The 26,318-nt window shown below is 45.2% G+C and overlaps 1 protein-coding gene and 1 pseudogene across 8 annotated transcripts in view; both read right to left on the bottom strand.

Moving 5' to 3' along the window:
- Nucleotides 1-26,318, bottom strand: part of LRRC3C (leucine rich repeat containing 3C) — a 116,625-nt gene that overhangs the window by 63,896 nt on the left and 26,411 nt on the right. Inside the window, exons 1-6 of one of the 8 annotated variants that reach the window (XR_014444479.1) lie at nt 12,613-12,774; nt 897-1,265; nt 693-813; nt 469-608; nt 248-387; nt 27-166 (exon numbers count right to left, since the gene is read on the bottom strand). The exons of 4 other annotated variants lie outside the window; for them this stretch is intronic. Coding sequence is in view for 1 of the 4 variants with exons in the window: in XM_083147221.1 (XP_083003347.1) it covers nt 883-1,265; nt 1,326-2,082 (1,140 nt within the window). In the remaining 3 variants the exon portion in view is untranslated. 3 more of the 8 variants (XR_014444478.1, XM_083147221.1, XM_083147230.1) reach the window with 3 other exon arrangements.
- Nucleotides 11,171-11,289, bottom strand: LOC146011738 (5S ribosomal RNA; annotated as a pseudogene).

The following is a 26,318-nucleotide window of genomic DNA, read 5'->3' on the forward strand; positions in this document are numbered from 1 at the left end:
CTTCCCCCAGCTGGAGCGATACTCACCGGGTAACTGCACAGTAGCCCATGGGAAAGGCATCACGCACCCACACCTGCCAGCAGCCCTCACACATCAGGGGTTCATCCGCTGCACTCAAGATCCAGCTGCTTGTAGGTCCCTCCAGAAATTATCAAGCAGGAATAGGCTGCGGAAAATAAAAAGGGGTTAGTGACACCTCACAGGGCCCAAACCCTCCCCTCCTTCCCCCAGCTGGAGCGATACTCACCGGGTAACTGCACAGTAGCCCATGGGAAAGGCATCACGCACCCACACCTGCCAGCAGCCCTCACACATCAGGGGTTCATCCGCTGCACACAGGATCCAGCTGCTTGTAGGTCCCTCCAGAAATTATCAAGCAGGAATAGGCTGCGGAAAATAAAAAGGGGTTAGTGACACCTCACAGGGCCCAAACCCTCCCCTCCTTCCCCCAGCTGGAGCGATACTCACCGGGTAACTGCACAGTAGCCCATGGGAAAGGCATCACGCACCCACACATGCCAGCAGCCCTCACACATCAGGGGTTCATCCGCTGCACACAGGATCCAGCTGCTTGTAGGTCCCTCCAGAAAGTATTAAGCAGGAATAGGCTGCGGAAAATAAAAAAAAGGGGTTAGTGACACCTCACAGGGCCCAAACCCTCCCCTCCTTCCCACAGGCGGAGCGCTACTCACGGGATAACTGAAACGTAGCCTTGGGATAGCAGCCACGCAACAACAGCGGCAAACAAAGAACCGTAGAAAACCGAAGGAACAACGGCAACAGGCCAAAACACTAACGTGCCCAAACGGAACTCTAGAAAACATAAATTAATGAAAAGTGTTAAATATCATATAACTAATCAAACAAGCCACAAACTTTGGACTACAAATACTCACATTGGGCAAAATATGACCGGATGAGTCGAGCTCTCGCATCCACTCGTTCATTCATACCGGCGAGCAAAGCTGTTGAAAGGTCCCCATGCCGGAAAACCGCAGCATCCACGGTCACCGGCAAACGGTTTGCAATGCAAATGTTGTGTAAAATACAACAAGCATTAATTATGCCGCAAACCTTTGCCGGTGAGTATAAAAGGGCTCCGCCGGTCATGTCTAAACATCTAAACCGGCTTTTAAGGACACCGAAGGTTCGCTCAATTACAGCCCTCGCTGTCGTGTGAGCCCTTTGGTACCTTTCAGCAGCTTCGCCCACAGGATCAGATAATGGGGTCAGGAGCCAGTCCTTATTGGGATAACCCGCATCACCTATGGAAACCAAAAAAAAATCAAAACCCCCCCCACAGCCAAAAAAAACATACTACTTACCTAACAGCCAGCCGTCCGGCATTCGGCCGTGCTCGAAATCGGCATACAGGGCGGACTGGCTTAAAATGAACGAGTCGTGGGTCGACCCAGGAAAACCCACAAGGAGGTTGGTTATTTTCATTTGGTGGTCGCAAACCACCTGAACGTTCATCGAGTGGAAGTGTTTTCGGTTCCGAAAACATTCCTCTGATGCACGCGGTGGTTTGAACGCCACATGGGTGCAGTCGATCGCGCCCAAAACACTGGGAAACTTCCATTTTGAGAAAAAGCCAAATTTGATCTCATTCCATTCGCTGTCTTGATCAGGAAATTTAATATACTGGGTCGTTAATTTGCGGAATGCCTTTATGACCTGTGCTATACAGCGGGAGAGGGTTGGCTGTGAATAACCGCATGTTTGGCTTAAAGTGGGCTGGAATGTGCCCGACGCAAAAAAATGCAACGCACCCAACAGTTTCTGGAAACCGGTGAGTGCGTGATTGCCCCGTTTCCGTGCTACCAGGTCTGGCTCCATGAGATCGTACAGCATATGGATTGCCGCAGACGAAAGGCGATAATTAGAAATCACCTCCGCCTCGGTGAGATCACCCAGTTCACGCCTAGTACGAAAGTGGCGTGGACGTGGGACTGAAACCCGCACCGACTCACCTAATGGAGCTATCGCCGGAATACTAGTGTCATGTTCCATCATATCTACCTCCTCCTCCACACTGGCATTCAGCATGAAAACAACAATTGTATCCCTGAACAGCTCCATTACTGTAGTCAGTGTTAAAGAAATTGCAGTGAAATGCAAAAAAACGCAAATTACCCTACAAAAACGTTTCCAATACAGCAGACTGCAAAAGCTGTGTAATCTCCTCAAAGGCCAAACGAAGGAGTGAGGTGGGGAGGAGAATCATGGGTAAGTGAGGTGCACCATGGGTAAGAACAGTGCGTTGTGGGAGAAAAAAAAAATACCAGAAAAAATTAAATATATATTTGTATAGCACTTCTACGACCATCACATCACAACAGGGCAGCAAATAATAATACATTACACTTGCAGAGTTAAATTGAACACTTAAAACCAATTATTTCACAGGTTCCTAAAAAAGTTCACCATAAAAAGATGACGAGGGACACTCGGTGAGGAACGGCGATATGAAACAAGAAATAAGAATCGCCAACTTCTCATTGAATACACTTTTGGCGATTCATGGGTGATTCCCGTCGACTACCGGCGAATCCCCATGAAAATTCCTATAGACAAATACCGGCGATTTGTAGAGAATCACATTTGGCGATTGGTGCTTCATTCACCGGTCGTCAGCGGCGAATAGACAACGTTGAATAGGGTGATTCGCTTATACAGTTCATAAAATCGCCGGCACACATGAAAAAAACACAGAATCGCCATAAAACTTGGCGATTCTGGCTCATTGAATACCGCCCATTGTCTTCATATGTGAGAGCTGCATTATTTTAACTTTACAGTTTTCAGGTTCCTTGGTGGTGTTTGGGATGAACCCCGATTTGCATCCCAAAGGTGGGAATCCCAACAGAGGTCAGGGGAGCATATATACCCTTCCTGTGCCCCCCTCCACAACCTAACCCCTCTCTGGCTAGTGCCTAACCTCCCGTACCCCACTGCCAAAACCTACCCCCCCCCCCCCTAATTGGCTTACCACAACTCCCTCCCCCCTTTCCCCCACCCAATGCTAACCCACCCTGCAGTTGAGATTCCAGCACTGGAACACTAGAATCCTGAGCTTACGGATACTGAACGCATCCCATGGCAGTGACACTACAAATATCAGTGTACGCTAGTGCCCACTGGGGCACCCCGACCTGACTTTGTACCAAGCCTGAGGTCGGGAGCAAATGTTATTAGGATTAGGTCATAAAGGCATGGGGGGAAATTTAATAGGATGAGAGATTCAGAAAGTAAGAGATTTGGAAAGAAATCTCCAGGTTTTTTTAAAGCGGCAATAATTTATACGGCAAAACCAGTTTGATCTTGCAGTGTAAATGATTGCTGCTTTAAAAGAACTTGAGATTTCTTACCAAATCTCTCACTTTTTGAATCTCTCATCCTATTAAATTTCACCCATGGTTTCTGTGTTTACAGCAATGTTTCAGAAAAATAAATACCCCTTTTGAAATTAGCCTTATGGTGCCCATAGACGATCCGTTCCCGGACCGTCCGTTCTGTACTATGAGATGCGCGCTCCCGCGCATCTCATCGTACGGTACAAAAAGTATGTGCTGCACATACTTTTTGTACTAGGCACACATCGGATCGGATCACAGTGCATGCACACTGCATGCACTAGGGATCCGATCCGATGTGTGCTAATTAAGTCCCAAACGGATCCGTTAAACGGACCGTGTATGGGCACCTTAAGGCATAACCTCATATTGGAACCAGACTTCATTCAGTTTCATAAAGTGCCATATAAATGAAATTCTGCAGTGTCCAGCAAGCAATGGGTTATTAGTACATAGGACTAAGGATTACATCTGGCTTGGAAGAGTTAGATTGATGTATTAAAATACAATCTGCTCAGTGACCCAATTTGGCACGGCCCACCTACAATGGAGCTCTCTGTATATTATCCAATGTATGTTGTTTTTTAATGTGATATTTCCTTTGTGCCTGGTTGCAGCAGAATATGTATAACCATTTCTCTTTCAGCAGAAACCTCATTAAATGAGCATGATAAAATGTTATTAACAAAAGTAAAAATGTTGCTTGTCTTAAAATAATGTCTTGAAAATGTGTTTCCTATGCATAGTAATAATTTACATTTTATATTAAAATTGTTGGTGAAGTATGCTTTGAAGCCCTAATCTAACACAGCAAGCACAGTGTAGAGCAGTGCTTCTCAACCTCAGTCCTCAAGGACCCCACACTGTGCACGTTTTCCAGGTCTCCACAGAGAATCACAAGTGAAATAATTAGCTCCACCTGTGGATCTTTTAAAATGTGTCAGTGAATAATGAGTGCACCTGTGCACCTGCCGGGAGACCTGGAAAATGTGCACTGTTGGGGGTCCTTGAGGACCGAGGTTGAGAACCCCTGGTGTAGAGTGCTGGTGATTAATGGAAAATACACCGGCTAAGTTATCGGTTTAGGGAGTGGTGCGAGTGAGAGACATTTCAATGGGTGAATTATTGTGTTAACTGTGGTGAGTTTTAACAGAGGGGCATTTAAAAAGGTGATGTAGTATGCTGTGCCGTAGTGCTGGTGGGTCAGCAGTACTTCACTCAGTGTGGTATTGGTATAGTGTTAGGGAGTGCTGAGGTGTGAGAGGATGGTGGCATGTGAGGAGTATTTTAATGGAAGTGGTATAGTTTTAGAAAGTAATGGTGTGAGTGGGATGTTTGCATGTATGAAGTTTGGTGTCTGAATGGTGACTAGTTTCTCACTAGTGTGCTGCCCTAGGATGACTGGCTTTGCCAGCTTTTTGAGGATTCTAAACCCTGGATTCAAAATAGGGACCCACCAGAGAGACATGGCCACCTAGATGCTGGTTAGTGGGCTAATGTTTCTTGGCCAATAAATACAAATATTTACCAAGAATGTCGATATTGCTTAATATGTGGTAGTAGAGCTTATTATTATCGTGCCGGCACTATATATATATATGTGTGTGTGTGCACTCCCAGATTCCTTTCCTCCATGTCTGTAATTTGCCAATCTGAATAGTGAATACTTAAACTGCGGTCACATTGTGAAAAATACAACCACAGTCTAAAGTGCGATGGGGCAGTCCATCATCTATCATTTTCCACTACAGCCTGTAATATGGCTGGTCAGCTGGTACTTTATCTCGCTACACTCTATCACTTTCAAGGGCTTAATGGTCTAGGTATTGTGTGGAGAGAAATAAAGTGGATGGAGATAGGGGGTAATTCAGACCTGCTCACTAGGCTGCGTAGATTCGCTGCCTAGTGAGCAGGTAAATGCCACCCACCAAATGCATGCCCCCTCTCCACTCGAATCCCCATGCTACAATGTGGGCAGATGTGTACACTTACACATCCGCTCACATGCGTCCGCACAGGCAAAAAATAATTAGATGGTTACTCACCATCAAATGATTTTTCTTCTTTTCATTATGTAAAGTGAGTCAAGACAAACTTTTCATTTGAACACTTCCCGACAAATTTGGGGCAGGAGCAGCCGCTCGCCCCAAGCAGGCAGATGTAGGCCTGCTTTCTGACAGGCCCACCCAGCATTTCTACAGGCGTGCTTTTTGTTTTTGTGGCCACATTCATGAAACACTGGGCGGATCCCTGTGACCGCCCCATGCCTGTCACTCAATTTGTGAACGCCCCGGCAAGTGAAAAACTCACCGAAGACGTTCGCTCAGGGGGGACCCCCTCCTTCAGGGGACAGGGCCTAATTCGGACCTGTGCGAACAGGTCTGAATCGGCCACAAAGTACCAACCCATCAACTCCTAATTGCCATATTACAGGCTGTGATTGAAAAATGGCATTTGGGTTCTGAATAGTTGATACTTTGGGGCAGATGTACTAAGCTTTGGAGAGTGATAAAGTGCAGAGAGATAAAGTACCAGACAATCAGCTTCTGCCCATTTTCAAACAAAGTATATCTCAGCCATTTTATCTTTCTCTAAAGGTTAGTACATAGGGCCTTATTCTAGTTCACTCTTTCTGACAAATTCCTTCTTAGATGGACAAAACCATGTGCACTGCAGGTGGGGCAGATGTTACTTGTGCAGGGAGAATTCGATTTGGGTGGGGTTTTACTTCAAAAGTGAGATCTATATTGCAGTGTAAAAATAAAGCAGTCACTATTTACCCTGCACAGAAACAAAATAACTCACCCAAATCTAATTCTCTCTGCACATTTTACATCTGCCCCTCTGCAGTGCACATGGTTTTGTCCATCTAAGAAGGAATTTGTCAGAAAGAGTGATCTAGAATAAGGCCCATAGACCAGTGGTCGAAGTGGGCCGGTATACAACGGTATGGTATACCGCCACTTCACCACTAGCGTCTGCACAATGCTTTTACTATATGCAGCGTCGTGGGTTGCAGCTCCAGCCGGGGGAAGGCCACCTGGATAGAGACTCTCATCAGTGGCTGTCTTTCAGTCCCACTGGCCAGAGATGGATGCTGCGGATAGATCGCCGCAGCCTGGCAGCGATCTATCTGCAGCATCCATCTCTGTCCAGTGGGACTGAAAGACAGCCACCACTGAGATACTAAATATAGAGGTGAGTGGAGGGGAGGAGAGAAGGAAGCTTCACTGGCACTGGGGGGCAATGTGTATCTGGCACTGAAGGGCAATGTGTATCTGGCACTGGGGGGGTAATGTGTATCTGGCACTGAGGGGCAATGTGTATCTGGCACTGAGGTGCAATGTGTATCTGGCACTGGGGGGGCAATGTGTATCTGACACTGAGGGACAATGTGTATCTGGCACTGAGGGGCAATGTGTATCTGGCATTGAGGGGCAATGTGTATCTGGCACTGAGGGGCAATGTGTATCTGGCACTGAGGGGCAATCTGTATCTGGCATTGGGGGGCAATGTGTATCTGGCACTGGGGGCAATGTGTATCTGGCACTGGGGAGCAATGTGTATCTGGCACTGGGGGGCAATGTGTATCTGGCACTGAGGGGCAATGTGTATCTGGCACTGAGGGGCAATGTGTATCTGTCATTGAGGGGCAATGTGTATCTGACACTGAGGGGCAATGTGTATCTGGCACTGAGGGGCAATGTGTATCTGGCACGGGGGGGCAATGTGTATCTGGCACTGAGGGGCAATGTGTATCTGGCACAGGGGGGTATGTGTATCTGGCACTGAGGGGGGGGCACGTGTACCTTGCACTGTGGGCAATGTATATCTGGCGCTGGGGGGCAATGTGTATCTGGCACTGAGTGGCAATTTGTATTTGGCACTGACGGGCAATGTGTATCTGGCGCTGGGGAGCACTGGTGGAGACACATGTATCTGGCACTGGGGGGCAATGTGTATCTGGCACTGGGGGACAATGTGTATCTGGCGCTGGGGGCATATATGTATCTGGCACTGGGGAGCAGGCATTTTTGGCACTGTGGGGACATATGTATCTGGCACTGGGGGGCATGTGTATCTGGCACTGGGGGGGGGCATGTGTATCTGGCACTGGGGGGGGGGCATGTGTATCTGGCACTGGGGGGGGGCACATGTACCTTGCAATGTGGGGGGAATGTGTATCTGGTGTGGGGGGTATATATGTATCTGCCACTGTGGGGACATGTGTATCTGGCAATGCTGAGGGCACGTGTATCTGACACTGAGGGGCAGTGTGTATCTGGCACTGAGGGGCAATAAGTATCTGGCACTGGGGGGCAATGTGTATCTGGCACTGGGGGGCAATGTGTATCTGGCACTGGGGGCAATGTGTATCTGGCACTGGGGGGCAATGTGTATCTGGCACTGGGGGGCAATGTGTATCTGGCACTGGGGGGCAATGTGTATCTGGCACTGAGGGGCAATGTGTATCTGGCACTGAGGGGCAATGTGTATCTGGCATTGAGGGGCAATGTGTATCTGACACTGAGGGGCAATCTGTATCTGGCACTGAGGGGCAATGTGTATCTGGCACGGGGGGGCAATGTGTATCTGGCACTGAGGGGCAATGTGTATCTGGCACTGAGGGGCAATGTGTATCTGGCACTGAGGGGCAATGTGTATCTTGCGCTGGGGCATATATGTATCTGGCACTGGGGAGGAGGCATATCTGGCACTGTGGGGACATATGTATCTGGCACTGGGTGGTATGTGTATCTGGCACTGGGGGGGGGCACGTGTACCTTGCACTGTGGGCAATGTGTATCTGGCACTGTGGGGGCAATGTATATCTGGCGCTGGGGGGCAATGTGTATCTGGCACTGAGTGGCAATTTGTATTTGCCACTGACGGGCAATGTGTATCTGGCGCTGGGGAGCACTGGTGGAGACACATGTATCTGGCACTGGGGGGCAATGTGTATCTGGCACTGGGGGACAATGTGTATCTGGCACTGAGGGTCAATGTGTATCTGGCGCTGGGGGCATATATGTATCTGGCACTGGGGAGCAGGCATTTTTGGCACTGTGGGGACATATGTATCTGGCACTGGGGGGCATGTGTATCTGGCACTGGGGGGGGGGGGCATGTGTATCTGGCACTGGGGGGGGCACATGTACCTTGCAATGTGGGGGCAATGTGTATTTGGCGTGGGGGGTATATATGTATCTGCCACTGTGGGGACATGTGTATCTGGAAATGCTGAGGGCACGTGTATCTGACACTGAGGGGCAGTGTGTATCTGGCACTGAGGGGCAATAAGTATCTGGCACTGGGGGGCAATGTGTATCTGGCACTGGGGGGCAATGTGTATCTGGCACTGGGGGCAATGTGTATCTGGCACTGGGGGGCAATGTGTATCTGGCACTGGGGGGCAATGTGTATCTGGCACTAGGGGGCAATGTGTATCTGGCACTGAGGGGCAATGTGTATCTGGCATTGAGGGGCAATGTGTATCTGACACTGAGGGGCAATCTGTATCTGGCACTGAGGGGCAATGTGTATCTGGCACGGGGGGGCAATGTGTATCTGGCACTGAGGGGCAATGTGTATCTGGCACTGAGGGGCAATGTGAATCTGGCACTGAGGGGCAATGTGTATCTGGCGCTGGGGCATATATGTATCTGGCACTGGGGAGGAGGCATATCGGGCACTGTGGGGACATATGTATCTGGCACTGGGGGGGTATGTGTATCTGGCACTGGGGGGGGCACGTGTACCTTGCACTGTGGGCAATGTGTATCTGGCACTGTGGGGGCAATGTGTATCTGGCGCTGAGTGGCAATTTGTATTTGGCACTGAGGGGCAATGTGTATCTGGCGCTGGGGAGCACTGGTGGAGACACATGTATCTGGCACTGGGGGGCAATGTATATCTGGCACTGGGGGACAATGTGTATCTGGCGCTGGGGGCATATATGTATCTGGCACGGGGGAGCAGGCATATCTGGCACTGTGGGGACATATGTGTCTGGCACTGGGGGTATGTGTATCTGGCACTGGGGGGGGCACTGGGGGGGGCACGTGTACCTTGCACTGTGGGCAATGTGTATCTGGCACTGTGGGGGCAATGTATATCTGGCGCTGGGGGGCAATGTGTATCTGGCGCTGAGGGGAAATTTGTATTTGGCACTGAGGGGCAATGTGTATCTGGCGCTGGGGAGCACTGGTGGGGACACATGTATCTGGCACTGGGGGGGCAATGTGTATCTGGCACTGGGGGACAATGTGTATCTGGCACTGAGGGTCAATGTGTATCTGGCGCTGGGGGCATATATGTATCTGGCACTGGGGAGCTGGCATATCTGGCACTGTGGGGACATATGTATCTGGCACTGGGGGGCATGTGTATTTGGCACTGGGGGGGGCATGTGTATCTGGCACTGGGGGGGGGCACGTGTACCTTGCAATGTTGGGGCAATGTGTATCTGGCACTGTGGGGCCAATGTGTATCTGGCGCGGGGGGGGTATATATGTATCTGCCACTGTGGGGACATGTGTATCTGGCAATGCTGAGGGCACGTGTATCTCGCACTGTAGGGGCATGTGTATCTGACAATGTGGGGCATAAAATGTGTATCTGGCACTGTAGGGCATATAATGTGTATCTGGAGCTGTTGGGGGCATATAATATGTATCTGGCATGGCTGGGGGCATATCATGTTTATCTGGTACTGTGGAGGGCACGTATGTCTGTCAATGTGGGGGCATATTATGTATATCTGTCAATGCAGGGACATATAATGTGTATCTGGCACTGTAGTGGAAGGGGCTGTACTTGGCGTACCATGTGCAAAGGGCTGTACTTGGCGTACCGTGTGCAAAGGACTGTACCTGGCGTACCATGTGCAAAGGGCTGTACCTGGAGTAATGAGTGTAAGGGGCTCTACCTGGCATAATGTGTATAAGCGGCTGTACCTGGCGTAATGTCTAGGAGCAGCCATTGGCATAATTAGAATTTTGTCTCATTCCGTGTGGCATAATGTGTAAGGGGCTCCTACTATTGTGGTGCATAATGTGTATAAGGCATATATGGTGAGGTACACTACACTTAAGGACAAGCCCCTTTTAAGTGACCACGCCCCTGTATGGGTGACCACGCCCCCTTTTCCTGTGCATAATTACATCCTTTACTTTGGCATACCCCCCCACTTCTAAATTTCCACTTCGACCACTGCCATAGACCCTTGGTACTGTATATCTCCCCCAGAGTATGGCAATTATCATGCTGTCAGGTAAAATATCTGACAAGTAATAATAATAGAAGAAAAAAAGTCTGGAGATGACTTAAAGGGAACCCGACAAGGTTTTTTGGGGCACATTTGTAAATGGTATGAATATGATATGATGTCTTATGCATTAAAAAGTAACTTTTAATTATTAAACACTTAAAATATATATATTGCATAGGTGAGGGTGTACATTGCCATATGAACTTCAAAAGTGTTCATTTCTTCCCTCCACCTCAAAGCAATAAATCAAAATGTGAATGACTTGTCAAGTGATTAGTTTTAAGTAAACACAGCGAAAATTTCTCAATAAATAACTGTTCCTAGAAAAGCAGGTACAATAAATCAATAGTGTGACATCTGATTTGTCATCAAAGATAGAGATAAAAGTTATGGTGGCGCAGGACACACCCCCTTGTAGCAATGGATTAACAGTAGGAATTTGCAAAGTGAGAATGCAGAGTCAAAAACAAGGCATAAAAGGGGAGGGAGAAGATATAGAGATCGAGCATCATTCCCACAGCGTACTGGCTTCTGCTGTTATAGTGAACTACAGCACCGGCTATTCCCTGTTAGTTCCCCAGACAGGTATTAGGACGGCCCATCACTGTTTAGCTTCTGGGTTCGGATGGTACCAGGCGGTTTCAGTGAGGTATGGCTGTAAGATGATAATGAGAGAGCACCGCTGGTCTGAAATGGGCTAAAGTGTGCTTCTGCTGTTGGTCTAGCCACAGAAAATCCCTCCCTGTTACCATGTGGGCATTGCAGGGAGATAGATTGCAGCAGGGCCAATGAGAGAGCTACTAAAAAATAGGAGAGAGTGAACGAGGGTGAGTGTTACGCCTGGATCCAACTTCTGCTGTCCCCAATCTTACAAAGTATAGGATTGTGGATGAGAGAGCGGGGGTAAGGCAATCCTCCCTTGAGCAGGAATAGGAGAAATTAGAGAAATGAGGAGAATAAGACAATTAGTGAAAATATGGATGTACCCTCAGTCCAGACGGTGGCTAGTGTTCTGGGTGTCAGGGTTTAATTGGTCCGATCACCCAGTTCACCATGGGGTTTGTTTAGGTACTGTTATTGAACAGAATACACGTGTGGCAGATTCTGGCAGTGAGCCAGGTTTGTACATTGGTCACTCTGTATCTCAGATTCTCTGAGCCTGCGTTAGAATGAAGGGGAGGTTCTGTTTCAAGGCAATTGTTGCCCTGAGACAGTCTCCACCAAGTGAAATAACAAATAATTAAATTTCATACAGTGTATGGTAATGGTGATACATTGGTATCAATGGTACTGTAACAATGGCACAATATACAATCTGCTATACACTGTAACAATGGCACAATTTATAATCTGCTCCCAATGTGGATAAGTATGGTGTTTGAGACTCAAGTATTATATGTTGGTGCCATATAAATACAGATATTCAAGGACACTGTCAGCATAACAAAAGATACAATTGCAAGAATCTCAGCATGTAACGGTCCTGTCACAACAGGGTTATCGTACACAGCTTGTGCACAATCAAAATCAGAAAAATCAGCACAAATTACAATCTACTCCTAACATGGGTAACGGTCGGCGCAGTGATACATAAGTGGTGGGTTTAGGAATAAAGTATTGCCTGCTAATATCTTGGAAATAAAGATATTTTGTTGCGCTGTCAGCAAAATATAACAAACAACATTAGGTGCAGGATTCGCCAAAAATGTAGCTGTCCCAACACAGCTATGTTTGGCTTGTACATAGGAGTGCTATAGTAGTGCTAGCAGTTGCAGGTGAAGCCGTCAAATAGCAGGTGAAGCCGTAAATCAGAAAAACCAGCACAAATTACCATCTACTCCCAAGATGGGTAACGGTCGGCGCCGTAATACACAAGTGCTGGGTTTGGCTTGTACATAGGGGTGCTATAATGGTGTTAGTAGGGAAGGCAGAATTGCGGGAGATGCCGCCATCTGACGGGTTGCTGGCAGGCTCAGCCTGCTTTACCTTCCTGTGCGGGAGACAGTCAGACGCCGGAGCGGCGTGTCCGTAGTGGAGTTGTATGGAGGGTATCCTGGGGAGGTGTGTCCTGCTCGTCAGACACGTGTTTCGCTATGAGGCTTGTTCACTGACGCATCACACTGGGTGTGTCCTGCGCCACCATAACTGTTATCTCGATCTTTGATGACAAATCAGATGTCACACTATTGATTTATTGTACTTGCTTTTCTAGGAACAGTTATTTATTGAGAAATTTTCGCTGTGTTTACTTAAAACTAATCACTTGACAAGTCATTCACATTTTGATTTATTGATTTATTGCTTTGAGGTGGAGGGAAGAAATGAACACTTTTGAAGTTCATATGGCAATGTACACCCTCACCTATGCGATATATATATTTTAAGTGTTTAGTAATTAAAAGTTACTTTTTAATGCATAAGACATCATATCATATTCATACCATTTACAAGTGTGCCCCGAAAAACCTTGTCGGGTTCCCTTTAGGTCGTCTCCAGACTTTTTTTCTTCTAGTTCAACTTTTGAACTCCATTTGGGAGCACCACCAACCATCGACCCTTGCCTAAAATTGTGTAATAGAGCAACGGTGTATATGTTGGTCACTACCTTACTCTATCCATTGTCCAATACCAGTACCAATCCGATTCAACCCCAAAAGAAGTGACAAGTAATTTATCTGATTGTGTATGCCCAACATTAGCAATGTTTGAATTTTCAATTCACAATGAGGCTTAAAAGTGTTGTCAATAGTTCCCAAACTGCTTCTACTGTGTGTTGGTGACTGGCCAGCTTTAAGAAAAATAACTGCAACCTCTTTTCATCTTCATGGCTAATAAATACCTGAAGACTACAAAAGCAGCAATGTAAAGACAAGCTGCATTATTTAAAAGGTCATTCTATATCTTATTTTGGTTGGCGTATCTAATATTTTTTTTACTACCCAGCTGCTCTCTATTAAATAATTAAGTAGTGTCTGCTCTCTCATGCAATGGGCTGGTGTTAGTCAAGCTGATGCAAATGAGTGTGATCGCTCTGTTTCAGCGGTATAATGTACTTATTAGTACCCTTCCTGACGTAGACAGAAGCTAATGCCAATATCTTCCGCTATCCCATTCAGCAATACAGACTTTTTTTTTTCTGTATTGTATTTTTTTTTGAGCCACTATTTTTATGTTTATTGTATATCTTTAGCACTTTGGTGGAAACACATCTAAAAATAGTATTTTCCATATGAAGTGTATCTAAAGTAGGGATGTGCATTGGACACTTTTGGGATTCTGTATTTTGGTTTTGGATCTGGATTTCCTTCTGTGTTTTGGATCTGGATTGGTTTCGCCAAAATCACCATTCTGGTGTGGCCACTCCAAGAAAACGCTTGTGCCCATCCTTCTCAATGGAGTGGCAATTACAGTTTAAGCGTACACAGACGCTCACTGGCGTGCATACACACACATCTCACAAATTCATGATCTGTGATTTTCGGAGGTCTGCATTCAGGTCTGAATTAGGCCCATGGGCATTATTGGTATAAGTGATGTTACTGCTATGAGCATAATGTGTATAATTAACCCTACTATTATTGGTATTATCTGTATAAGTGACATTACTACTACAAGCATTAGGTGTATAAGCAATGCTACTATTATGGGTATGAGGTGTATAACCGACACTACTACTACAGGCATTATGTGCATAAGCGATGTTTCTATTATGGGCATTATGTGCATAAGTGATGCTACTACTGTGGCACAGGCATATCTATAATGGGTTTAAGTTGTGTTGTGTTCACAGGCCCCTGAGTCCAGGAATGCACACACATAACACATACCCTGCACCCATGTACAGATGGGGCTGCTCTCATCTGAGCGGCTCCTATCACAACTACAGCCACCCGCCACCCTGCGCCGTCTACCAGAATAGGGTGCGCGCATGTCAAGGCGCTCACATGTCCCATTCTCGCCAATGGATGCGCGAGCTTGTGAGACACTCGCATGTCCACCTCCCAGCCCTGTCCTCCAGATCGCCATCCGCCAGAAACCTGCGGATGGTGCGCTGGCAGCCACAATGAGAGCGGGCCCATCTGTAAGTATTCTCACCTCTCTGTCATCCTGGCGCCAGAAGTGCAGCGGCAAAATAAAATTCTAGGAAAATTATCACAACTGCCATTTTCCAGTGATTGATGCATGCGCAAAACAGGTGACCTTGTGATTGCAGGGTAGGTGCTATGTTAGCCCAAACCAGTGAACTTAACATACTATTCAGCTTTCTAAAAAAGGCGACAGGTATATACACAGGGGACTGCTGAAGAACGTAATGGAGCTTAGGTAGGACCACCATCTTTATCAAATTAACCCTCCCGGTAACTCTAAGGGGTAACTTACTCGAGGGGCCAGATTTATCCTTGATAAATGTCAAGATTGGAGCTAGGATAAGAGGTATAAAATTAGAGGAAGTGTTAGTAATAATAATACCTAAATATTTAAACTGGGAGACCCAACATAAAGGGAGAGGGATCACTGGGCACACCGGGGGTGCATCTTGCAGTGGCATAATAGCTGATATGCTCCAATTAATAGACAGGCCTGAGAAGGAGCCAAAATCAGTAAATGTGGACAGGACTATGGGCATCGCATCACTATAGTTCTTTAAGAATAGAAGGACGTCATCGGCATAAAGCGCTATGGTGTCCATTCTTGTGTCTAGCTTCAATCCCACAATACCCGGGTGGTTCCGTATCATGCATGCCAATGGTTCGATAGCAAGGGCAAATAGTGTAGGAGATAGGGGACAGCCCTGTCTTTTACCCCTAGCCAAAGGGAAGGAAGGGGAAACATAACTATTTACAGCAGTTCTAGCGCTAGGTTGGTAATATAACAGTTGTACCCACTTAACAAAAGAAAAAAATATATATATTTAAATGATTTCAGTGCATCCAGTGCCTGATTTGGCTTTGTATGGAAATCCAATGGTTTACTTACAAACTTGATGGTATCTGCACCATCTGTGACTTTACAATTCCATACAAATCGTAAACAGGTAACATAAATAGGGATACCCTTATCACGATATAAGTGAATTATACAAATAAATTGCTTTTACCTTTTTCAACACTATGGCAAAATAAATATTTTTATAGAAATTTAAAATACAACAAATCAAAAAATAGGATTAATAGTGAATTACTCATAAACATAACAATGTGCAACCAGGAAGATTATCTGTCCAATCATTATTTTTGGAATGAAAATCTAGTAATGTATGGGCGCAAATGACAATCAAGCATTTGCTCCAAATTCCTTAACCCCTTCCTGACAGAGCCAGTTTTTGCGTTCCTGACAGAGCCCTTTTTTTCAAATCTGACATGTCTCACTTAAGTGGGGATAACTTTTTTTTGCTTTTACTTATCCCAGTGATTTTGAGATTGTTTTTTCGTGACACATTGTACTTCAAATTAGTGGTAAATTTGGGTCGATACAGTCTGTGTTTTTTTGTGAAAAATACCAAAATATCGTGAAAAAATGGAAAATTTAGCGATTTGCAAAATGTTAAATTTTCTGCTTGTGAGACAAATAATCTTACCACTCAAAATAGTGAATAACTAACATAGGCCATATGTCTACTTTATGTTGACATCATTATTTCAACTTCCTTTTAATTTTTTGGGACACTAGGAGGCTTACAATATGAATAGCAAATTCTCAAATTTTCAAGAAAATTTCAAACACTGATTTTTTTAGGGACCAGTTCAGTTCTGATGTAACTTTGAGGGACTTGTATGTGAGACACCCCCATAAATGATGCCATTTCAAAAACTGCACCCCTCACAGTATTCAAAACAGCATTTTGGAAGTTTGTTAACCCTTTAGGTGTTTCACAGGAATTAAAACAAAGTGTAGGTGAAATTTCAAAATTTCTTTTTTTTTGCAGATTTGCAATTTTAATACATTTTTATAAGGAACACAGTACATTTTACTAGAGAAATGTGACTAAAAATTGATTCCCCCAATTCTTTTGTTTTCATAAATATCCTATATGTGGCCCTAGTGTGCACGGTGACCAAACCACAGGCTTCATAATAGAAGGAGCACCTACTTGATTTTGGAGCCTCCTTTTTATGAGATTATTTTTTAGGCACCATGTAGGTTTCAAGGCACCATAAGATGCTAAAAGTTAGGAACCCCCCCACAAGTGACCCCATTTTGCAAACTACACCCCTCAGGGAATTCATCTAGGGGTATAGTGTACATTTCAAACCCCCAGGGGTTTCACCAATTGTGGTACAACTGGGCAGTGAAAATGAAAAATTATTTTTTTTACACAAAAATGCAGTTCTGGCTCCAAATTTGTCATTTTCAGAAGGTATGAAGGAGACAAAGCACCCCAAAATCTGTGCCCCAATTTCTCCCGAGTACGGCAATGCCTCTTATGTGACCAAAAAATACCAGTTGGGTGCATGGCAGGACTCAGAAGGGAAGGAGTGATTTTTGGATTTTGCAGCTCAGATTCTGGTGGAATTTTGGTGGGTGCTATGTCGCATTAGCAAGACCCCCCAAGCACCAATACAGTGGAACCCCCCCACAAGTCACCCCATTTTGCAATCTACACCCCTCAGGGAATTCATCTAGGGGTATAGTGTACATTTCAAACCCCCAGGGGTTTCACCAATTTTGATACAAGTGGGCAGTGAAAATGAAAAATTACATTTTTTTACACAAAAATGCAGTTCTGGCTCAAAATTTTTCATTTTCAGAAGGTATGAAGGAGAAAAAGCACCCCAAAATATGTGCCCCAATTTCTCCCGAGTACGGAAATGCCTCACATGTGACCAAAAAATACCAGTTGGGTGCATGGCAGGACTCAGAACGGAAGGAGTGATTTTTGGATTTTGCGGCTCAGATTCTGGTGGAATTTTGGTGGGTGCTATGTCGCATTAGCAAGACCCCCCAAGCACCAATACAGTGGAACCCCCCCACAAGTCACCCCATTTTGAAAACTACACCCCTCAGGGAATTCATCTAGGGGTATAGTGTACATTTCAAACCCCCAGGGGTTTCACCAATTTTGATACAAGTGGGCAGTGAAAATGAAAAATTACATTTTTTTACACAAAAATGCAGTTCTGGCTCAAAATTTTTCATTTTCAGAAGGTATGAAGGAGAAAAAGCACCCCAAAATCTGTGCCCCAATTTCTCCCGAGTACGGCAATGCCCCACATGTGACCAAAAAATACCAGTTGGGTGCATGGCAGGACTCAGAAGGGAAGGAGTGATTTTTGGATTTTGCAGCACAGATTCTGGTGGAATGAATGGTGGGTGCTATGTTGCACCAATACAGTGGAACCCCCCCCACAAGTCACCCCATTTTGCAAAGTACACCCCTCAGGGAATTCATCTAGGGGTATAGTGTACATTTCAAACCCCCAGGGGTTTCACCAATTTTGATACAAGTGGGCAGTGAAAATGAAAAATTACATTTTTTTACACAAAAATGCAGTTCTGGCTCAAAATTTTTCATTTTCAGAAGGTATGAAGGAGAAAAAGCACCCCAAAATATGTGCCCCAATTTCTCCCGAGTACGGAAATGCCTCACATGTGACCAAAAAATACCAGTTGGGTGCATGGCAGGACTCAAAAGGGAAGGAGTGATTTTTGGATTTTGCAGCTCAGATTCTGGTGGAATTTTGGTGGGTGCTATGTCGCATTAGCAAGACCCCCCAAGCACCAATACAGTGGAACCCCCCCACAAGTCACCCCATTTTGAAAACTACACCCCTCAGGGAATTCATCTAGGGGTATAGTGTACATTTCAAACCCCCAGGGGTTTCACCAATTTTGATACAAGTGGGCAGTGAAAATGAAAAATTACATTTTTTTACACAAAAATGCAGTTCTGGCTCAAAATTTTTCATTTTCAGAAGGTATGAAGGAGAAAAAGCACCCCAAAATCTGTGCCCCAATTTCTCCCGAGTACGGCAATGCCTCACATGTGACCAAAAAATACCAGTTGGGTGCATGGCAGGACTCAGAAGGGAAGGAGTGATTTTTGGATTTTGCAGCACAGATTCTGGTGGAATGAATGGTGGGTGCTATGTTGCACCAATACAGTGGAACCCCCCCACAAGTCACCCCATTTTGCAAAGTACACCCCTCAGGGAATTCATCTAGGGGTATAGTGTACATTTCAAACCCCCAGGGGTTTCACCAATTTTGATACAAGTGGGCAGTGAAAATGAAAAATTACATTTTTTTACACAAAAATGCAGTTCTGGCTCAAAATTTTTCATTTTCAGAAGGTATGAAGGAGAAAAAGCACCCCAAAATATGTGCCCCAATTTCTCCCGAGTACGGAAATGCCTCACATGTGACCAAAAAATACCAGTTGGGTGCATGGCAGGACTCAAAAGGGAAGGAGTGATTTTTGGATTTTGCAGCTCAGATTCTGGTGGAATTTTGGTGGGTGCTATGTCGCATTAGCAAGACCCCCCAAGCACCAATACAGTGGAACCCCCCCACAAGTGACCCCATTTTGCAAACTACACCCCTCAGGGAATTCATCTAGGGGTATAGTGTACATTTCAAACCCCCAGGGGTTTCACCAATTTTGATACAAGTGGGCAGTGAACATGAAAAATTACATTTTTTACACAAAAATGCAGTTCTGGCTCAAAATTTTTCATTTTCAGAAGGTATGAAGGAGAAAAAGCACCCCAAAATCTGTGCCCCAATTTCTCCCGAGTACGGCAATGCCTCACATGTGACCAAAAAATACTAGTTGGGTGCATGGCAGGACTCAAAAGGGAAGGAGTGATTTTTGGATTTTGCAGCTCAGATTCTGGTGGAATTTTGGTGGGTGCTATGTCGCATTAGCAAGACCCCCCAAGCACCAATACAGTGGAACCCCCCCACAAGTGACCCCATTTTGCAAACTACACCCCTCAGGGAATTCATCTAGGGGTATAGTGTACATTTCAAACCCCCAGGGGTTTCACCAATTTTGATACAAGTGGGCAGTGAACATGAAAAATTACATTTTTTACACAAAAATGCAGTTCTGGCTCAAAATTTTTCATTTTCAGAAGGTATGAAGGAGAAAAAGCACCCCAAAATCTGTGCCCCAATTTCTCCCGAGTACGGCAATGCCTCACATGTGACCAAAAAATACCAGTTGGGTGCATGGCAGGACTCAGAAGGGAAGGAGTGATTTTTGGATTTTGCAGCACAGATTCTGGTGGAATGAATGGTGGGTGCTATGTTGCACCAATACAGTGGAACCCCCCCACAAGTCACCCCATTTTGCAAACTACACCCCTCAGGGAATTCATCTAGGGGTATAGTGTACATTTAAAACCCCCAGGGGTTTCACCAATTTTGATACAAGTGGGCAGTGAAAATGAAAAATTACATTTTTTTACACAAAAATGCAGTTCTGGCTCAAAATTTTTCATTTTCAGAAGGAATGAAGGAGACAAAGCACCCCAAAATCTGTGCCCCAATTTCTCCCGAGTACGGCAATGCCTCATGTGTGACCAAAAAGTGGCAGGACTCAGAAGGGAAGGAGTGATATTTGGATTTTGCAGCACAAATTCTGGTGGAATGATGGTGGGTGCTATGTCGCATTAGCAAGACCCCCAAAGCACCAATACAGTGGAACCCCCCCACAAGTGACCCCATTTTGCAAACTACACCCCTCAGGGAATTCATCTAGGGGTATAGTGTACATTTCAAACCCCCAGGGGTTTCACCAATTTTGATACAAGTGGGCAGTGAACATGAAAAATTACATTTTTTTACACAAAAATGCAGTTCTGGCTCAAAATTTTTCATTTTCACAAGGAATGAAGGAGACAAAGCACCCCAAAATATGTGCCCTAATTTCTCCCGAGTACGGCAATGCCTCACATGTGACCAAAAAATACCAGTTGGGTGCATGGCAGGACTCAGAAGGGAAGGAGTGATTTTTGGATTTTGCGGCTCAGATTCTGGTGGAATGAATGGTGGGTGCTATGTGGCATTAGCAAGACCCCCGAAGCACGGTGAAATTATGAACCTAATATTCCATAGATGTGTGGTATATTTTAAAACACTCCTTTATACATAGGCCGGGTTTGTCGGGGCAAGTGTCACACTGGAAAATAGTTTGCTTTCTTATTCCCTTTTTATAGCAAACTTTGCACCTTTTTTGTGTCCTGCCCTTTTTTCCAGTGGAGGGGATTTCATCAGGAAAATGCTGCCCTGGTACAATACGGGGGCCAGTACTAGAAGTACTGGGGCCCTCTGCCTGCTGGTTCCCAAATATTAGGCCCTTTATGACTTCCTCTTGAAAGTGCATAAATGTCCCCCTCTGGCCGGTAGAACGGAATAGCACGTAAGCGTTATACAGTGCCATCTGGATGATATACACGGCCACCTTCTTGTACCAGATTTTTGTTTTCCGCAGGGCACTGTACGGCTTCAGTACCTGATCTGAAAGATCCACTCCGCCCATGTACCTATTGTAATCCAGGATACAATTAGGTTTTGAGGTGTGGGTACTGGTACCTCGTACAGGGACGGAGGTGGTACTGTCTCCGTGAATTGTTGTCAGTATAAGGACATCCTTCTTGTCCTTATATTTGACCAACAACATATTTTCGGTGCATATTCCCCTGCTTTCACCCCTTCTCATTACTTGGGCAATGTGCGTTTTTGGGAGGCCTCTTTGGTTCTTGCGCACAGTACCGCAAGCTGCTGTACCTCTTGAACCAAGGGCCTTAAACAGGGGGATGCTGGTGTAAAAGTTATCCACATAGAGGTGATAACCTTTATCCAGGAAGGGGTGCACTAAATCCCAGACAATTTTCCCACTAACACCTACGAGGGAGGGGGGGCATTCTGGCGGTTCAATTCTTGAATCCTTCCCTTCATAAACCCTAAACCTGTGGGTGTACCCTGAGGTGCTTTCACACAGTTTGTACATTTTTATGCCATACCTTGCCCTCTTACTGGGAAGGTACTGGCGGAATTTAACCCTTCCTTTAAAATGTATAAGGGACTCGTCGATACAAATAAATTTTTCAGGGATGTACACCTCTTCAAATTTGGCACTGAAATGATCAATGACCGGCCTGACTTTGAATAGCCGGTCAAAGGTGGGATCATCTCTGGGTGGGCACTGTGCATTATCGGTGTAATGTATAAATTTAAGAATTGTCTCAAATCGAGTCCGGGTCATGGCCATACGGTAAAATGGAGTACTGTACAGAACATCTGTACTCCAATATTGCCTAATTTCTGGCTTTTTTACTATGCCCATATGAAACACCAGACCCCAAAACGTCATCATCTCTACTGCATCTACAGGGGTCCACCTAGCAAATGATGACGTGGGGTTTTGAGCAATAAACTGCTGGGCATATAAATTAGTTTGGTCCACCATTAAATTTATAAAATCATCAGAGAAAAATAATTTGAAAAAGTCAATTTCTCTGAGACCTGTGGAATCAAATTGGATTCCTGGCATGGCCAAAAACTCAGGAACCTGGGGCTCAAAATTGTCTGGTGGTGGGGTCCATACGAGATCAATTATTGGGGGGGGGGTCTCAGCTGCTCTACGGGGGCGTCTTTGAGGGGGTCCCTCATCACCAGAGGAGGAAGAGGAGCTTAAGGCGAATCCTTCAAATTCCCCGCTTGCATCACTGGCTGTGTCAGAGTCAGAAGCAAGCAGGGCATATGCCTCCTCCGCTGAATACATTCTCCTGGATGACTGGGAGGACATTTGGGAGGACATTTGGGAGGACATTTGGGATGCCATTTTTATTTTTGTGTTACTGGTAGTGAAATGTTTCAACACGTGTATAGTGTAGGGGGGGGTACAAACTTTATTTCAATCCGGGGGGTATGTAGTGTGTAGTGTGTATGTGGTGCAGAAAAAAAAAAATACTTTATACCAATAAAAAAAAAAAAAATGAAGGGGTTAAAAATAAAAAATTTAAGGGGTTAAAAAAAAAAAAAAGGTCCTGCGCCAAAAATTGAGCACAGATGTTGGTCAGTAACGTCTGTCACTGAACAGCGCTCAAAGGCAACAGGAATTTGATCAAAAAAAAAAATATATAGATCAACCCTGTACCGAAAAAGATGATCAGTGATGTACGTCACTGATCAGCGCACAGCGGCCACAGGACACCCACAAAATCACAGTGTGTGTAAAAAAAAAATTAAAAAAAGACCCCACAGCACACACACAAAAAAAAAAAGGTGATCAGTGATGCGACACTGATTACCAGTGAGGTGCAGCAGGTGCACAACCTTTGGTGCAACTGACAGGTATATATAAAAAAAAAAAAACCTCTGTACCCCCAAAAAAGTTGCTGATCACCTCAGATATAGTGATCAGCACAAAAGGCGGGGGCAGCAGACAAAAAATTTAGCACTCTCTATCACTCTCTGTCACTATCTCTCTCTATCTCTCTATCTCTCACTATCTATCACTCTATGACACTGCAGCAGCAGCACTGACAGGTATATCTATATATAAAAAAAAAACTGCGCCCCCAAAAAGTTGCTGATCAGTTAATTTATACTGATCAGCACAAAAGGAGGGGGCAGCAGTCAGTTATATCAAAAATATATAGCACAATCTGTCACTATCTCTCTCTATCTCTCTCTCTCTATCTCTCTCTATCTCTCTATAACTATCACACTGCAGCAGCACAAAATATAGCACTCTGTCACTAGGCCTCTCTATCTATCTCTCTCTCTCTATCTCTCTCTATCTATAACTATATCACACTGCAGCAGCACAAAATATAGCACTCTCTGACACTATCTCTCTCTATCTCTCTCTATCTCTCTATAACTATCACACTGCAGCAGCACAAAATATAGCACTCTGTCACTAGGCCTCTCTATCTATCTCTCTCTCTCTATCTCTCTCTCTCTATCTATAACTATATCACACTGCAGCAGCACAAAATATAGCACTCTCTGACACTATCTCTCTCTCTATCTCTCTCTATCTCTCTCTATCTCTCTCTATCTCTCTCTATCTCTCTATCTATCTCTCTCTCTATCTAGCTAGTACACTGCAGCAGCACAATTTCACAGGAAGGCACAAGTAGTAACAGGATCCAGGAAGCAGTGATGAAGCAGCGATCAGGTAAGTATGGAGCAAGCTATGGAGCAAGGTTCTGGTCAGTATGGCGGCAGGGAGGTACGGTGACCGCACTGCACGCTATTCCAGACCGGAATGGCGTCTGCAGTGCAGTCACCGTTAGTTTAAATCCCCCTCCTTGGCTGTGATTGGTCCGTCGGTCCGACGAACCAATCACGGCCTTTGGGGGCGGGCGGGGTGCGGTGGGGTGACACCAGTGTCACCCTTACACCCCGCGGTGATTGGTGCTGTACTTTACAGCACCAATCACCTCTGATCCCGTGTCACCGGCGAACGTTATTCGCCGGTGACACAGGAAAACGCTGTAATTGGCTGTTCACACTGAACAGCCAATCACAGCGATCGCCGACGGGGGGGCGGCATCGCAGCCCCCCCTGGGCATGCACGGACATGTCTGCTGTCAGGGACAGCAGACATGTTGAAACTGTCACCGCGTCTATAGACGCGGTGACAGTTAAATGCCATGACGTACATTTACGCCATGTGTCGGGAAGTACTTCCCGACCATGACGTAAATGTACGTCAAATGTCGGGAAGGGGTTAATAATGGGCAAAAATGGCCATTTGGATAAATTGGCTAAAGCAGTGGTCCTCAAACTATTTTGCTCTGGGAATCGGACCCCATTAGACAATAAAAATAATTACGGGACCCCATCAAGTGAATGCAGAAGGTCATCACATCACATGTGTAGTCAGCAGACACATACATGGCAGCATTGTGGAGGCACAACATGATGGAAGGACAGACAACGCAACAGATATTTCAGACTCTTTGAATCAATGACTGAGATTAGAAAAGTCATCAGCCTGATGGTCAGCAACATGGAGTTGCGACTTTGCCAATTTTGGACTTTGGATTTTGCCAATTTGTCTCAATGTCCATTTGTGTTTATATTCCAGTGTTTGGGAACAAATGGTCAGTTGTCATTTGCTCACATACATTACCAGCATACCCTCCAACATGGCCCATCATTCCATAAGGTACAAAATGCTCAGTTTCTGGACTTCCTTGCCAGTGGCAGTTGCAACACAGTCCAATATTCAAAAATGGGAGCCACGCCTAATGCCACTCCAAACATCACTGTCCTGGACTAACTAGCAGTTGAGGTGACCCCCACCTTTGAATTTTGTAGTGTGCTGGAGTCCAACAGAGCATTCTGTACCTAATGGAATGGGTCATGCAGGGCCGGCGCTACCCACTCAGCAGTCCACTCTTTTTAAATCATAATGACAACAGAAACAACCCAAATGACCCTGATCAAAAGTTTACATACCCCAGTTCAATTTCTTAATACCATGTATTGCCCCTTTAACATCGATGACAGCTTCAAGTCTTTTGCGGTAGTTGTGGATGAGGCTCTCTATTTTCTCAGATGGTAAAGCTGCCCATTCTTCTTGGCAAAAAGCCTCCAGTTCTTGTAAATTCTTGGTCTGTCTTGCATGAACTGCACGTTTGAGATCTCCCCAGAGTGGCTCAATGATATTGAGGTCAGGAGGAGACTGAGATGGCCACTCCTTTCACCAGTTGGTTCTAAACCTTCACTTTATTCTGCTGTAGCCAATGACAGGTCGACTTGGCCTTGTGTTTTAGATCATTGTCATATTAGAAGTACGTCCCATGTACAGCTGATGAGTGCAAATTTTCCTCCATTATTTTCTGATAACATGCTGCATTCATCTTGCCATCAATTTTGACCAAGTTTCCAGTGCTTTTGTAGATCACACATCCCCAAAACATCAGTGATCCACCTCCGTGATTCACAGTAGGAATGGTGTACCAAATGTAACGTTATGGTTGTGGCCAAAAAGTTCAATTTTGGTCTCATCACTCCAAATGACTTTGTTCCAGGAGTTTTGAGGCTTGTCTCTGTGTTGTTTGGAGTATTGTAAGCGGGATGCTTTGTGGCATTTGCGTAGAAATGGCTTTCTTCTGGCGACTCGAGCATGAAGTCCATTTTCTTCAAATGCCTTCTTATTGCGCATCTTGAAACAACCACACAACTTTTTTTTTATAGAGTCCTGTATTGCAGCTGAAGTTATTTGCATCCTATTTGCAAAGAAAGGATTTTTCTTTGCATCCAGAACAATTTTCCTGGCAGTTGTGGCTAAAATTCTTGTTGACCTACCTAACCGTGATTTGATTTCCACAGAATCCCTCATTTTCCACTTCTTAATTAGAGTTTGAACACTGCTGATTGGCATTCTCAATTACTTGGATATCCTTTCATATCCCTTTCCTGTTTTATACAGTTCAATTACTTTTCCTGCAGATCCTTTGACAATTCTTTTGCTTTCCCCATGACACAGAATCCAGACACGTCAGTGCAGCACTAGATGAAAGATGCAAGGGTCTTTCAGGAGTCCAGAAACTCACTGACCTTTTATACACACACACTGATTACAAGCAAACAGATCACATGTCAGGATGTTTAGTAGCCATTCAAACCGTTTGTGTAAACTTGTGTGCATGTTTTCAGGACAAAATTTCCAGGGTATGTAAACTTTTGATCAGGGTCATTTGGGTCGTTTCTGTTGTCATTATGAT

This window comes from Crinia signifera, chromosome 6 (genome assembly GCF_055691185.1).
Source record: "Crinia signifera chromosome 6, ASM5569118v1, whole genome shotgun sequence".
NCBI lineage: Eukaryota > Metazoa > Chordata > Amphibia > Anura > Myobatrachidae > Crinia > Crinia signifera.